This window comes from Eumetopias jubatus, unplaced genomic scaffold (assembly GCF_037043125.1).
Source record: "Eumetopias jubatus isolate StellerSeaLion01/CBP00866 unplaced genomic scaffold, mEumJub1_p1.0 scaffold_9, whole genome shotgun sequence".
Taxonomy (NCBI): Eukaryota; Metazoa; Chordata; class Mammalia; order Carnivora; family Otariidae; genus Eumetopias; species Eumetopias jubatus.
The window spans coordinates 58,191,702-58,209,170 of NW_028274815.1; the positions used below are offsets into that span (position 1 = coordinate 58,191,702).

A 17,469-nucleotide genomic window follows, 5' to 3' on the forward strand; every position below is an offset into this window, starting at 1 on the left:
GCACCATCCATTCATGATAAAATCCCTCAAGAAAGCAGGGATAGAAGGATCATATATCAACATCATAAAGGCCATAAATGAAAAACCTACAGCTGGTATCATCCTAAATGGGGAAATTGAGAGCTTTTCCTCTAGGGTCTGGAACAAGACCGGGATGTCCACTCTCACCACTGTTGTTCAACACAGTACTGGAAGTTCTAGCCCCAGCAATCAGACGACAAAAAGAAATAAAAGGCATCCAAATCAGCAAAGAATAAGTCAAATCTTCAGTATTTGCAGATGACATGATATTATATATAGAAAACCCAAAAAACTCCAAAAAATTGCTAGAACTGATACACAAATTCAGTAAAGTCTCAGGTTACAAAAATCAATGTACAGAAATCTGTTGCATTTCTATATATCAGTAACAATGCAGCAGAAAGAGAAATCAAGGAATCAATCCCATTTACAATTGAACCAAAAATCTTAAGATACCTAGAAATAATCTTAACCAAAGGTGAAAAGTCCTATACTCTGAAAATTGTAAAACACTGATGAAAGAAACTGAAGATGACACAAAGAAATGGAAAGACATTCCATGCTCATGAACTGAAGAATATTGTTAAAACGTCCATACTACTCAAAGCAATCTACATATTTAATATAATCCCTATCAAAATATTAATAGTGTTTTTCACAGAGCTAGAAAAATAATCCTAAAATTTGTATGGAACCACAAAAAACCCCAAATAGACAAAAGCGAATTTGAAAAACAAAAGCAAAGCTGGAGGCATCACAATTCCAGACTTCAAGTTATATTACAAAGTTGCAGTCATCAAAATAGTATGGTACTGGCACAAAAACAGACACATAGATCAACAGAACAAAATAGAAAACCCAAAAATGAACCCACAATTATATAGTCAACTAACCTTCGACAAAGCAGGAAAGAATATCCAATGGAAAAAAGACAGTCTTCAACAAATGGTGTTGGGAAAATTAGACAACATGCAAAAGAATGAAACTAGAGTACTTTCTTACACCATAAAAATAAATTCAAAATGGATGAAAGACCTAAACGTGAGACAGGAATCCATTAAAATCCTAGAGGAGAACACAGGCAGTAATCTCTTTTGACATCAGCTGTAGCAACTTCTTGCTAGATACGTCTCCTAAGGCAAGGGAAACAAAAGCAAAAATAAATTACTGGGATTTTATCAAGATAAAAAGCTTCTGCATAGCGAAGGAAACAACAAAACTAAAAGGCGACCTTCAGAATGGGAGAAGATATTTGCAAATGACATCTGATAAAGGGTTAGTATCCAAAATATATAAAGAACTTATAAAACTCAATACCCAAAAAACAAATAGCCCAGTTAAAAAATGGGCAGAAGATATGAATAGACACTTTTCCAAAGAAGACATAGAGATGGCTAACAGACACATGGAAAAGATGGTCAACATCACTCACCATCAGGGAAATACAAGCAAAACTACAATGAGATATCACCTCACACCAGTCAAAATGGCTAAATTAACAACACAGGAAGCAACAGGTGTTGGTGAGGATGCAGAGAAAGGAGAGCACTCTTGCACTGTCGGTGGGAATGCAAACTGGTGCAGCCATTCTGGAAAACAGTATGGAGGTTCCTCAAAAAGTTAAAAATAAAACTACCCTATGACCCAGCAATTGTACTACTAGGTATTTACATAAAGGATACAAAAATACTGATTTGAAGTATCAGTAAAGCACATGCACCCCAATATTTATAGTAGCATTATCAACAATAGCCAAGTTATGGAAAGAGCCCAAATGCCCACTGACTGAAGAATGGACAAAGAAGATGTGGTGTGTGTGTGTGTGTGCACGCGTGCGCGCACACACACGATGGAATACTACTCAGCCATCAAAAAGAATGAAATCTTGCCATCTGCAACAACATGGTTGGAGCTAGGGAGTATTATGCTAAGCGAAATAGGTCCATGAGAGAAAGACAAATAACCATATGATTTCACTCATATGTGGAATTTAAGAAACAAAACAGATGAATACAGAGGGGGTGCAGAGAAAAAGAGAAGCAAACCAGAAAACAGACTCTCAACTATAAAGAACAAACTGAGGGTTACTGGAGGGGAGGTGAGCAGTGGAATGGGTTAAGTGGGTGATGGGTATTAAGGATGGCACTTGTTATGAGCACTGGGTGGTGTATTTAAGTGATGAATCACTAAATTCTATACCTGAAACTAATATTACACTGTATGTTAACTAACTGGAATTCAAATAAAAACTTGGAAAAAAGTAATATATGCAGATATTAAAAGAAAAATTCAAACACTACAAACAGGTCTATATATTCATAACCCTTTTACAGAAGTCAGCTGAAGTCATAAAAGTAGTAGTTAACCTTGTGGTGCATTTGGCCTATATCCTTATCAGCTAAAGTGGCAGTTTTCAAAGAACTTTCCATATCAGCAAGGATTAGAAAAGACAAAGGTAGATGACAAAGGTAGATGACCCAGGGAATTGGAAAAAAGTTCTAAGAGAAGAGATAAGAGGTTCAAAATTCAACCTAACCTGCTTATGTGACTAGGACTGCTCTTTACTAAGATCAAACTTATGTGTTTCTTATAAGCCAACCCTCTTGTTAGTCTGTGGACAAAAAAAATGTTTCAGAATAACTGTGATAATCCCAAATCCCCTAAAAAATAAAACTGAAGCCTCTTAACATCATCCTGTTTATGCTGTATACTAGCTTTAAACTCTGCAATACTAAATAGCCAGTAATTAAAGCAGTGTAGATTATACTATTAGTTTAATTATGTAATTCACATTGCTGGAGCAGCCCTGGAAGAATGAAGTAGGGAAGGAGGAAAGGTCACAGGCTATAAAAATCTTTATAGAAGATTAAGGTACAGATGTGGGTGGGTGGATAAAGGCTAAGAGAAAGACCAGGTGAGGGTGGAACTTGGCTGACCTCTTCCTTGGGAGAAGTTTGACCTCTTCCTTGCGAGAAGTATGAATGAAGGAAAAGGCAGTATTTTAGAAAGATACATATTTGCTCAGCTTGTGTGTTTAAGGGAAGAGGTAAAATGGGAACCAGAACCCTGCAAGGGTTTAAGAAGTAGTATATTTTAAAGTGGCACAAAGGAATTGTTGGGGATGATGGAAAAGCTCTAATTTTTTATTTTGATGGTAGTTACATGACTGTATGCATTTACCAAAACTTATAACACTTAACACTAAAAAGTGTTGTTTATATATAAATTATACCTCAATAAACCTGACATTCGAAAATAAAAGCCATTACCAGCTAAAATGCTGATTAACCTTTTAAGGTTTATCAAAATTACCAAAAAACCCTCCAAAACAAGAATAAGCCTCCAATTTCAATCTATTTTGGGTTTATGTTTTACAGTGTTGGAAAATCTAAACAAATGGTTTGAGGTATATAGTGAAGCATGGTTTTTAAAATCTGTTCCAATCTTCCACCATTAACGTCTCTCTTCAAGGAGAATTGTAGTTTCTGACATCTCTCCAGTGGAACCCACTGGCTGAGATCCTCAGCCAATGAACAGGAGCCACAATAAAAGAGGCAGATAAAGAAACAGAACATCTGGCTCTAGACTTGGGGAAGCAAACATACCCACCATATGCTCCACAAACAGAAGATAAGCTATATGCTATAAGCCTATTATTTCTACACTCCTACTATTCTCAAGGCTTTTTTTCTCTTTTAATTTTCCTCCCATCCTCAGAGAAGTCTTGGTTACTTCAAGGTTACTCAGGAGACTATAACACCAGGATGTCTTTCCTGAGCCCTCACAGAAGTTAGATGCTTCCACAGCAGCCTATGAACTGCTTATCGCCCTGCTCTGTATTTAGCCATTTCTGGGTCCATTTCCTCCACAAACTCGAGGTCAAAAGGCTGGAGAGAGAAGACAACTTATTTCTGTAGCCCCAGTTAGTGACTGGCAGAGGCCAATAAGAGTTTCTTCAATGAGATTCAAAAGAGTAATTCTGCATTAAAGAGAGAGAAAGAAGTTCTTAACCCTTATGGGTCATGAAACTCTTTGAGCATCTGATGGAAGCCAGGAAATCTATCCTAAAAAAATGTTTATTTATACAGTTTTACCTGTAATTTCAAGAAATCTAAAGGGTTTACAATCCCTGCAAAGACCTCCCAGGTTGAGATGCCTGGTATAAACATTCCAGTCTCATCTTGATTACACACTGGGACAGGCAGAGGGTCTGCTGTCCACATCTCATCTAAAATAAGGAAAAAGAATTACGGTTGACCCGTAAACAATGTGAAAGGTTGGGGCACCAACCGCCCCCGCAGTCAAAAATCTGTGTATTAACTTTTGATTACCCCTAAAGTTAACTACTAATAGTTAACCGGAAGACTTACCAATAATATAAATAGTAAGTTAATATATATTTTGTGTGAATATTATATACTGTTTTCTTATAAGAAAGCTAGAGAAAAGAAAATCATAAGGAAGAGAAAATACATTTACAGTATTGTAAAAAACTCATGCATAACTGGACCCACACAGTTCAAACCCATCTTGTTCAAAGGTCAACATGGGTTTGAACTGTAAAATATCCCCAGGGAATTACAAGACAGAAAGGATTATAGGTAGGCTTGGTCCATCCATCTTGTTTTATATAAAAATTCTCCCAAAACCAATCTTGTAAGTTCTGGGCTATTATATAATAAATAAATGTAAATTCCCTCACAGTTGTACCACAGTTGAAGATGTGAGATAGGAGAACCTTACAGATATATTTTTTTCATCTGATTATAAGACATAAAATGCCTACATAAAAGATCAACTTGGAGATTTTAATAAATAAAATTATCTGGCTCATGTTTTTCAAGACCTAATACAAAGTCCAAAAAGAATCTCTGTGGGTAGGGGTTGGGCAGGGGACAATGGCATGTTCACAGAGTGGTACTACCATCCATATCCATGTTACGATTTTCCCAAGGAACTCAATATTGTGGGACTAGATTGTCCTCTGTTCTAGACACAAGCACAGTCGTTAGAGACCCTGGTCCAACACTATTACCTGGAGTCTCTCAAAGCCAATCATGGAACTGACATTAAAATGGCCACATATTTACCATTACTATTTCTGTAGTGAAATAAATAAGTAACCAAAATGGAACTAAAAATAACAGGCCCAAAATAAGCCTTCTTTGTCACATTCCCTTCCAGAAATAAAGGCCCTGTATATATAGGCATGTGAAGGAAGGTAGTCCTGAGGAAAATTAAATACTATTGATTTTATCGTGCAATCAAAAGTAGGGAATTAGAGCTTTAGAAATATTTCCTAAAGTAGTATAAATATATTTGCTTAGATTAGCAGTTCTCTATATTACCAGTTTAAAACTTTATAATCAAGGAAAAGATTAGATTCGTTGGTATCCAGCCATATCCTCAGGGCCATTTCCTTAAATGTCACTATTTCCTTTGTGTAGAGGACTTTTACATTCAAGATCTTATTTTTCTTTGTACACACAGAAAACAAGTCTCTAATGGCTATACCATTAGCTGACTGCAGTTAAGAAACTTTTCACCCGGGGCGCCCGGGTGGCTCAGTCGGTTGGGTGGCTGCCTTCGGCTCAGGTCGTGATCCCAGGGTCCTGGCATCAAGTGCCATGTTGGGCTTCTCCCTCTCCCTCTGCCTGCCTCTCTGCCTACTTGTGCTCTCTGTCAAATAAATAAATAAATAAAATCTTAAAAAGATAAAAACTTTTCACCCAACAAGTGATGCTCAAAGCAAACCATCCTGCATCACATCATGTCAAATCCTCAGCCAAACGGCCCTTAGTAAGCCTTTCAAAAAAGATGTGCAAACATCAGCTGCACAATATACTATGATTCAACTTCCAAAAAAAAAAAAAAACAAAACAGTGTGTATTTTTACTCTGCACACATACACTAACTTTCTCAGAATGCCTTACCATTTAAGCATACACATTTTAATGTTTTGTACTGATAGACTAAGAAAAGCTCTCAATTAATTTATGGAGCACAACCAAAAATCTGTTGAGGTTAAAATCACATTATGTGATATTCTTCATGCCAATTCTCAGCTTAAAAAAAAAAAAGAGTTGACCCTATATAATTCTTCCCCATTTACAAATAAATCCTCACCCTTTTGGGGACTTTAAAACAAGAACAATAACAAGTCAACCAGGGACCCTGTGTTCCTACCTAAATGAAAAAACCTTCTTTAGAGAACATTTTTTACATAAATGAGAATGTACTTTATTATCACCAGAGATCACGATCAGCCAGGTGATAACAGGCGCCCTACCTTAATACATTTTTATAAAACTTTCTTTTGAGGGGCGCCTAGGTGGCTCAGTCGGTTAAGCATCTGCCTTCGGCCCAGGTCATGATCCCAGGGACCTGGGATCAAGCCCTGAGTCAGGCTCCTTGCTCAGTGGAGAGCCTGTTTCTCCCTCTCCCTCTACCTGCAGTTCCCCCTGCTTATGCTCTTTCTCACTCTCTGTCAAATAAATAAAATCCTAAAAAATAAGTAAATAAAACTTTCTTTTGTTTATATAGCTAAATATCAAGATACATCTTGATTATAACATTTATATAGTTAATATTCACAAAACTGGAGCAGAGCATTATACCACAACTCCATAAATTGAGTTCTTTTCTCTTAACCATAATTCAATAAAATATGGACTCCTTATTTATTTTTTTTAAGTAGGCTCCATGCCCAATGTGGGGTTTGAACTCATGACCCTGAGATCAAGAGTCAGATACACTACCAATTGAGCCAGCCAGGAGCCTGTGGACATAATAGGCTTTTCGAAAAAAAACACGTATGTGCAGAACAAACTCATGGTTGTGAAAGGAGAGGGGAGGTGGGCAAAGTTGGGGAAGGGAATGGGAGATACAGGCTTCCAGTTAAACAATAAGTTACAGTGAATATAGGCAATGGTATTATAAGAGTACTATATGGGGACAGATGGTAGCTACACTTGTAGTGAGCACAGCACACAATGTATAAAATTGTCAAGAATCACTATATCATACACCTGAAACTAGTGTAACATTATGTGTCAACTACACTTCAACAAAAAACCAAAAATTTAAAAAAAAAACATGTATATGCTTACTGACAGAGTTAAACTGAAGTATTCAACACAGTAGGCAAGAGTAAAATGTGATAACATAAAATTTCAATGCCTATCTATAAGCATATCCTTCAATCTAGCATTTATAAAAAATATTTTTATCTAAAAATTAATCATCTGAACTGAAAATGGCACTTAAGATCAGTTTTCTGGAGGCCAAAGAACTACTGAAGAACTTTTGAAAATAAGTATACTAAAATGGGGTCAGCAAAAGTTTTCCACTGAAGAACTTTTGAAAATAAGTATACTAAGATGGGGTCAGCAACATTTTTCCATAAAGGGCCAGGAAGGAAATATGTTAGAGGTTATGTAAGCCACATGGTCTCAATTTCAACTATTCAATTCTGCCATTGTCACAGGACAGTAGCTACAGGCTGTGTTCCAATAAAACTTTATTTATAAAACAAGATGGCCAACTGGTATTTGCCAACTCCTATAAAAAAAAAAACAGAGATACTCTATTATGACAGTGTTTATGAGCACAGCTTTGATGCAAGGCTGACATGAGAAATATTACTCTAAATAACTATTCTCCCATAATAACTTCTTTTTAGTTAGGAGGCTAAAGTACCACCTGCATTTAAAAAACAAAAAACTATGTGTACAGGGGCACCTGAGTGGCTTATTTGGTTAAGTGTTTGCCTTTGGCTCAGCTCATGATCTCAGGGTCATGGGATCTAGCCCCATGTCGGGCTCCCTGCTCAACAGGGAGTCTGCTTCTCCCTCTCACTCTCCTGGTACTCTCTCAAATAAATATTTTTATTTTAAGATTTTTATTTATTTATTTGACAGACAACAGTGAGAGAGGGAACACAAGCAGGGGGAGTGGGAGAGGGAGAAGCAGGCGTCCCTCTGAGCAGGGAGCCCAGTGTGGGGCTCGATCCCAGGACCCTGGGATCATGACCTGAGCTGAAGGCAGATGCTTAACGACTGAGCCACCCAGGCATCCCAATAAAATACTTAAAAAACAAAACAAAACCAACAACCTGTGTGTACTAAAGAAAATTATGCTTTGAGAGGAAAACTGATCGCTGTATAATCTCTATGACAAGAGACAGAAAGCGAGCTGGAAGAATGTAGGGAAGCAAGGTGAACAACATTGTCCCATGATCTGTATTCTCAGAACTATTTGCAAAAGTTGTTAACATACAGAGTGTAACATCTGTGCCCTCAAGAAGCTCAGAACATAAAAGAGCAAACTTATCTTTTGCCTCTGAACTCTGAAGACTTCAACATTAAGGACATATGGGATTATAAACATATTTTTTTAAAGATGCTTAAAACCTAGGTTTCAAAATTTTTAATGAAGACTTACACTTTTATAAACAGAAAAAAGACTTCACAAAATCAAATTACATCCAGAATTCTATTTACTTATTCTTTTTCTGTATCAACTCTGCATTCCTATCAGTTACTATGGCTCACTACAGGCACACAGTCTCTTGAAAGTGTTTGTCGGAACCTTGTTGGAGATGGTGGTACTGAACTGGAAAAATCCCTAGGTGGTTCTGTTCCCTCCCTCCCTTCCTTCCTCACCCTGCAATCCCTATTCCAAGAAACCCTTCTTTATATCACAATCTTCTCTCAAAATAAATAAAGGTAGATTTCTCACTGGCAAAGCAGAATCTTGAACGTTAAAATATACTGAAAGTAACAAATCTGTGTGCCTTCCTTCAAGGTAGGCACTATCATCAAATGGTTAAGTTTGTGTAGGAAAAAAAAACAAAAAAGTCCGGGTATGCAAGCGAGAATTAACCACACCTTTACACCACCAGGTTCATCATTAATTACAAAAATGAAGTTACTTCAATGAGGAATAAATTCCTAGGAAAAAATTATAATTAATTAAGAGAAGAGAAATAAATTTGCCTAAATTTTTGTTATAATTTTAGGCCTATTCCCAAACATTTTTAAAAATCTGAATTTACAAATAGTTCCTTTTCTCAAAACAAAACAAAACAAACAAATAGTTCCTTTTCTCTTACTACTCTTTCAGGAGAAAATATTATTAATTCTACACTTAAAATCAGAAAAAAAATCAATCATAATTCATTCACTAAGGACAAGGAATCAAAGACCAAAATAGTAGACCTTTTACACACACACACACACACACACACACACACACACACACACGCCAAGGAATCAAAGACCAAAATAGTAGACCTTTTACACACACACACACACACACACACACACACACACACACACAGTAACTGGCAAGCATTATAGGCAAGTAGAATTTTACCTTCAACATAAACAATGAGAAACTCCTCAAGGTGAATGCTTAGGTGGGATTTTTATTTATTTTTTTTTAGCTTGTTTCTTTACTTTTTTTTGTTTTTGTTTTTTTACAATGAGCATGTATTTCATAATTTTAACGAATTTAAGAACTAAAAAGCACTTTCCACATACTGGAAATAAAAGTACTCCTAACCACGAACTGTATTTAAGATTTTCTCAGGAAAAAATGCGAGGGACTCCATTAGCTTAAGCCACAATAAATGGTATATAAATGAATGTGTGCAGTTATGTTCCAATAAAACTTTACAAACACAGTGTAGTAGCCTTCAGGCAGTATTCTGCCAAACCCCTGCTCTAAACAGCACTGTTTTAAAACCAATATTAGATTTCCTAAGATTGTAGACATTTAAGAGATAAACTATCTACAAACAATTGCTCCACTCTACCAAGTCTCTTCTACCTACAATGAAAAGTGCTACAAAGCACCAGATGTCAAATAGGACAGGAAGAAAGGTCACTATGTTAACAAAACCTATTCCCTAGACAATAACTGCATTTAGATCATCCATTCAACAAACATTCGCTCAGGACACAGGGTTCCCTGGCTTCAAGGTCTAGTAAGACAACAACATATGCATACAATCAACTACTACTCAAGCCAGCTAAGTGCCACATTATGGTCGAAATAACCACTAGTATCTGAAAAATGCTTCATGGTTTAACATGTTTCCACATATACTTAATAAAGCCTCATAACAACCCTGTATAGTACATAAGTCACTTGGTATTATTCTCATTTTACATAAAACTCGTAAGTAGTCAAACAAGGATTTGTACCTCTAATACTACTGCACTACCCTTCTTCAGAGCAACTTTATGCTAGGGGTCGATGACAGAGATGGAGGCATTTGGACTGAGCCTCAAAGAATGAGCAGGATTTTGATAGGTGAGGAGACCAAAGTATTCCAAGGAAATGACATACACAGAAGTCTAGAAGCCAGGAAATACAACATGTGAAAAGCAGGCAGGGGAAATGGGGCTATAAAGATGGTTTCAAAGCATGAGGAGAGCTTTAAGTAGGTGACTTGGCATCTGTACAAGACACTAAAGGTTATGAGAAATCAGATGGTTTGGGAGAGAGAAGGGAGAAAAGAACATAAATGAAGATCTTACTCTGTGATTGGTACTTTGCAAGAGAATTACCTCATATTCAGGGATGTTAAGTTATGAGGTAGTGATGGGGCGCCTGGGTGGCTCAGTCAGTTAAGCATCTGCCTTCAGCTTGGGTCATGATCTCAGGGTCCAGGGATTGAGCCCCACATCGGGCTCCCTCTCAGGGGCGAGTCTGCTTCTCCCTCTGCCCCTCCCCCTGCTTGTTCTCTCTCTCAAATAATAAAATCTCTAAGAAAAAAAAGTTATGAGGTAGCGTTATAGGGTGATAAGACTTTCATATGTCCTCTGCAGGACTGAAAAGATGAGACTAACAGAAGGGAAGGCAGTAGGCTATCTGTAGTTTTGGCATGAGGGAAGAGAATGCAAAGCAATTCCTGTCTATGTCTCAAGTGATGGTTCTTACCCACAATACCTCACTCCCAAATTTAAACCCAGGTTTTAAATTACCTTAAATTTTCCTACATCTTATCTAAAACTTACCGAATCTTCTGGAGGTCTCTGGATTTTTCCCCAATCCACAGAAGGTCCCTTTTCTTGCAGAAATCTATGAAATAGCTTCCGAAATCCATCAAGGTCTTTTTTAGTGTGCTATGAAAATAGAAGTTCTTGTTACAACTAGCAGAATGCTTACTATTTAATAAATATAGATATATATTATACATTTAAAACACCTTTCAATGAAATTCCTATACTGTTAGGACATGAAGCAGAACAGAGACTTTTCTATATCCCCAACTTAAAAGTAAACACGAAGAAAAGCTAATAGGAACCACACTTAAATATGAGCAAATAATCCTCCAAATCTTGCACCAGTATCATGTAAACTGAACATCATTAGGTCCATGGGAATTTCAATTAGTTCTCTACATTTATTCACTAATATCTTTCTCTACCTCTTTTAATGAAAATTAATCTTTATCTGAAGAAAAATGCACAAGACACAGCTAAACTCAAAACATTAAATACAAATTTGAAAATGAAAAGGATGATCTATTGATTTATAAGCGGAAAAGTAAAAATACCTGTCTATGCTGGGAAACCTCTATGATAGCGGACAAAGTAGCATGGTTCTATTAGAACTGGCCCTCTGGAAAAAGACATGCAGCAGGCTATATGGTTGATAAACTTCTCACAATTCTAACTGAATACTGGTATCCATTTTTCTACCCAATGATATTAGAACACAGAACAAATAAAATTTTGTTCTGATTCTTTTAGACTTTAGAAACTTCCTAGAATTAAAAAAGGAAGGACCATGGTTTAACAATGGGCAAATGCTGAAAATCCTTAATTGTTAAGCAATCCGAATTTTTTTTTATTGCTCTTATATTTCGTGCTTATTTCAGGCTAGATGATCAACAGCAGCAATAGCAATTCAGTATGTAGATGGATGGAAGCAAAAAAACATTGTAGAATCCTTACCTCAAACTCATGTGATGGTGCTGTGGTAAGTATTTTTTCTAGTTCCTTCTTCACAGATAATTCTAGCTCTTGTCGAATGACTTCTTGAAACTGAGAAGCGCCATCTTGAGACATGGCTTTGCTAAGATCTTAAAAACAAAACCACCAAAAGAAAAATCAGACAGCCGTTCACACAGCTGGTAAGCTATAACTGATTTATTTCTAGTGCACCAGCAAATGAAAAGGACTCAATCCTATGGTCTCATCATCCTCTTGGATTTCAGTAGTGTCAACTAATTAGGAATATATAACCATATGGCCTCAAATTTAGTACACCTGTATGATTTACTAGTATATCTGAAACACTAAAACACTTTTGGGAAGAAGGAGCATGTGGGGATAAAAGGATTAATCCTCACTTGTGCACATAGTTCCATGTCCACTAATGTTTCCCTCTTAGCCATCAAAGCTGCAGAAAAATGAGAACAATTGGAATAATGTTAATAAGGGTATATTTTACAGAACACTCCCTTATGGAACTACTGCCTGATAAGAGAACCGAAGGGGTTTAGCAACTTCACAGAAGCAAAAAACCCCTTCCCCTCCAGGCCAGATGAAAACATTAAGGAATTCTTTCCATTTTAGAAGGGAAACCACTCCAATTTCACATCCCTTACTAAAGAAAAACCCGAGAGATACTGGCAATTCCCAGGTGCCTCTATGTCTCTGGCATCAAAATTTTCACTTAAAAGGACACAGAGCTGCTTCCCCCCTTCTTGTCCTCAATTTCAGCCAAGACTTTTCAGGCTTATCTGTGTCAGACAAGACTATCAGGGCTTTTGGCATAGCTGGGCATCTGATAGATGGATCTCACTAAAGGTGACTCACTAAAGGTGACAGAAATGCCTGATAGATGAAAACAAATAAAAATAGAAAAATATAGAAAAAGAAAACATCCCAGGCCTACGTACCTTGGGAGAAAAATGCGAACACAGGTTTTTTTTTTTTTTTTAATTTTTATTGTTATGTTAATCACCATATATTACATCATTTGTTTTGGTGTAGTGTTCCATGATTCATTGTTTGTTCATAACACCCAGTACTCCATGCAGAATGTGCCCTCTTTAATACCCATCACCAGGCTAACCCATCCCCCTACCCTCCTCCCCTCTAGAACCCTCAGTTTGTTTTTCAGAGTCCATCATCTCTCCTGGTTCGTCTCCCCCTCTGACTTACTCCCCTTCATTCTTCCTCTCCTGCTATCTTCTTCTTTTTCTTTTTTCTTAAAATATGTTGCATTATTTGTTTCAGAAGTACAGATCTGTGATTCAACAGTCTTGCACAATTCACAGCGCTCACCGTAGCGCATACCCTCCCCAATGTCTATCACCCAGCCACCCCATCCCTCCCACCCCCAACCACTCCAGTAACACTCAGTTTGTTCCTGAGATTAAGAATTCCTCATATCAGTGAGGTCATATGATACATGTCTTTCTCTGATTGACTTATTTCACTAAGCATAACACCCTCCAGTTCCATCCACGTCATTGCAAATGGCAAGATCTCATTCCTTTTGATGGCTGCATAATATTCCACTGGCGAACACAGGTTGTTTTACATGCTTATCTAGATAGTAATTATCTTGCCTATTATAAAATAAGGGATAACCAGACTATTGTTCACCTTACCCTTTTTCAATACCTAACTCAAACTTATTTTATAAATGTAGTTTTGAAGCTTACGTTCAAACATTTTGTTTGATAACTAGTCCTACAAATCTTAAAAAAAAAAGATTCTGCTAAATTAAGATTTTTATTTATTTATTTGACAGAGAGACATAGTGAGAGAGGGAACACAAGCAGGGGGAGTGGGAGAGGGAGAAGCAGGCTTCCCGTGGAGCAGGGAGCTCGATGCCGGGCTTGATCCCAAGACTCTGGGGTCATGACCTGAGCCAAAGGCAGACATTTAACTGACTGAGCCACCCAGGCGCCCCCAGAATCATATTCCAATAAAACTAAAAATACTCCCTCCCACATACCATAAATTTTTTTTTGAAAAGATTTATTTTAGAGGTGAGAGCAGGGGAAGGGTTAGATAGAGGGGGAGGGAGAGGGAGAATCTCAAGAAGACTCTGTGCTGAGCACGGAGCCCAACTTGGGGCTCAATCCCAGGACCCTGAGATCATGACCTGAGCGGAAATCCAGAGTCCCACACTTAACTGACTGAGCCACCCAGGCGCCCCCACCATAAATTCTTTTATTTGTTATCTGGGCAGAAGAAAACATTTATACTTATACAGACAGAGTTAAAGCCAACATAGTATTTTTAAGATACTTGTGAGAACAGAAATTAGTAAATTATGTAATTCTTAAAGCAATTTATTTAATGTAGACAGCTTATCCTTCTCCCAAATACCTAAAAATGTTAACAAATGAGATATTTAACATCACTCTTCAAAAACCTTTTTAAGTCCATTTTCTGTCATACTGAAATCTAAGAGGGAAAAAAGAAAAGGAAATTTGGTGAGAGCACACAATCTAATCCTAAAATAGCCATTGTCTAACTGTGTTCTTTTTATAGGCATAAACCACAACACAAATAAGTTTATGACCCCAGTAAAACTTTTAAGTGACCCAAACAGGTCCATAAATAACTTCTTTGAGCTAAGAAACACACCTCTGTGTTCCATAAACAACCTAAATGTATGTTTCCACTAGTAAGCAACTTATCATTTGTAAAAATTCGTAACAATGGATGAGCATATCTGCATAACTATGACAGGTAATTAAAACACTCCTGCAGAACATTCTAGAATTAATGTGACATCAACTACAAAGGTTCATCCCTTGGCTGACTTAATTTTAATTTAAAATTTGTCACAGTTTAAGAACCCCCCCACCCTGTATGCCTGGGATATCTCTCCCACAATCTTTAAGCCAACGCCCGTATTTAAGAAATAATTTAGAAGAAAAATTTACTAAATATAAAACTTCTAAATTAAGGAACACACGAATTTTTTGATTCTGTATCACAGATGGATTAAAATGGATCAGGAACTTTATGATGATTTTTTTAAAAAGTTTTTGTTGGACTCAAAGACATCTACACACTTGCTGCCTTGTTGAAGTTAGATCTTGAAAGCCAGCATTCTCAGTCACATTCCTAAAAATTAGTGATGGGAACATTTAATTTACATTCTGGGCAAACGCCAAGATGAGATAACAAGAAATGTAACTGCAAAGTTTAAAGATAACTGTAGTAGCTGTTTGAGATTTGTCTACATGAGAACAGTAAAACAACAAAAACAAAAATCGAACAAAAAAAAACCCCAAGCTTTAGAGACTTCCTCTGCAGAACTGCCTATCATTCTACATGATTTAAGGTCAAAACACACAAAACCCATCTCACAATCCTCCCTATCAAGCCAAGCTAAGAAAGGCTGGCTGAAAGACACATTTAATGCTACATGTGGTATTTGCCAGCTGTAGGAGGTTCAACCTTAGGATATAGATTCAAAAAAAAAAAAAAACCCAGACACAGATTCAAACTCAAGTTGTAACAAATATCCCTAACCTTTATTCTTCCCATTCCTTTGATATAGTACCAAATGCAAACACAGAACAACTTGTATTCCTTCCAGCCACTCTACAGGTATGAACAGCTAATACAATAAAGAACATTATAAAGAGCCTATCACCTCTTCCACCCTATTCCACTGCTGTTTCCTTCCCTGTCCTCTGGGCAGTGCTACTATGAAGTTTTGTTTTTTAAGGACTAAAGAATAAAGAAGGGCTTTTAAGGATTAAAGCATATGCAATAACAACTTATGCTTAATCAAGAAGGGTGTCTATCTTAAACACCTGACACAGACTGTGAGGCACAGAGCTAGAAACCATTTCCCTTAGCAGTGACCTCCTTATTCATCCTGAATTTCTAATAAAGGCCTGGAATTTCTGGTAGGAAAGGAAGTACAGACCTTAAAAGCTTTCTTGGACTTACATTCTCAGGTTGCACTTCTGACAATGACAGTTGTGTTGCTAATGGAAGGTCAATTAAAGAACTCCGTGAATAATGCAAGATTACTAACCTCCCAAAATGTTTTATCCCTTCTCAGTTCCTAGCAACTGAGAATTGCTCATCCTCAACTTTGAACAGAGAGTGGATTAGGAATCAAACATTTCATTAATGGGGCGCCTGGGTGGCTTAGTCGATTAAGCAACCAACTCTTGGTTTCGGCTCAGGTCATGATCTCAGGCTCGTGAGACAGAGCCCCGTGTCCAGCTCCGCGCTGGGCATGGAGACTGCTTAGGATTCTCTACCTCTCTCTGCCGGCCCCCCCCCCCCCAAACCCCGCTTGTGTGCACACACACTCTCTCAAAAAAATAAATAAGTAAAAATGAAAAATAAAAGAACAGCTACAAATTTTTTTTAAAAAAAGACATTTCATTACCTTGGCCATAACTCAAAACATTTTTAGAGATGAAAGGGAGCATTTTATCTACCCTCAACATTTTAAAGAGGAAATTAAGGCTGAAATAGTTAAATGAGTTATCCAAGGTCACAGAACCAGCAAATGCTGGAGCTCAGAAGCAAAGCCAAATTTATCTGAATGCCATCCCACCACAGTGAGGTGGAAATACCCTGCTCATTTTTTCCTCCTAGTCTGACTCTCTTTAATCCTTGGCACAAAATCCAAAAATAACACTCCAAAAGCATTTCTATCAGAATGTCTTCTTATACCCAATGGAACAGACAGGAAACTCCCTTCCAAATGGGCTTACTAGAATTGTCCTGGTTGACTTAATTATAACTTAGTCAATTTGGGATAGAACAGGCAGTAACTTTTTTTTTTTTTTTAGAAGTTTTTCTGCCACATCAATTTCCTAATTCTTCCTTGTTCACAAGAACTAAAATTTCAACATCATGGACTTTCCCCTATCCAGCTGGAGCCACAAAAAAAAAGAAAGAAAGGAAAACAAGGAAGAGGAAAGCAATAGAATCAAGAGGTAGGAGACAATCTAACAAGTGATGGTCTTTATTTAATTCAGGTATTTCATTTCATCAACTAAGAGGTATACTTAATACCTTTCCCTGACATCCCGATAGGCACAAACAAAACAACTTCACATTCTTTTTCTTTTTTAAGATTTATTTATTTGACAGAGAGAGAGAAAGCACAAGCAGGGGAAGCAGCAGGCAGAGGGACAGGGAGAAGCAGGCTCCCCGCTGAGCAGGGAGCCTGACGCGGGGCTCGATCCCAGCACCCTGGGATCATGACCTGAGCCAAAGGCAGCCGCTTAATGACTGAGCCACCCAGGCGGCCCACAGCTGGCTTCACAATGCACAGGCCATGGAAAGACTACAGAAAGAATACCAAGAGCAACAGAGGTTAGGAGCTCTCCCCAGCCCACCTCCCCACCACCACTCATTAGATCTATCAGTCCCAACCTTCCTGTGGAAACCACATTGAGAGGAACCCAAAGTCAGAGTATTAGAGAGCTCA

The 17,469-nt window shown here is 37.5% G+C and overlaps 1 protein-coding gene across 2 annotated transcripts in view; it reads right to left on the minus strand.

Annotated features, from left to right (window-relative positions):
• Nucleotides 1–17,469, minus strand: part of UGP2 (UDP-glucose pyrophosphorylase 2) — a 70,589-nt gene that overhangs the window by 41,687 nt on the left and 11,433 nt on the right. For both annotated transcript variants that reach the window (XM_088026506.1, XM_088026505.1), the window contains exons 2-3: nt 11,988–12,115; nt 11,046–11,153 (exon numbers count right to left, since the gene is read on the minus strand). In XM_088026506.1, coding sequence (XP_087882632.1) covers nt 11,046–11,153; nt 11,988–12,101 — 222 coding nt within the window. In that variant the 5' untranslated portion in view covers nt 12,102–12,115. The remainder of the gene's footprint in view (nt 1–11,045; nt 11,154–11,987; nt 12,116–17,469) is intronic.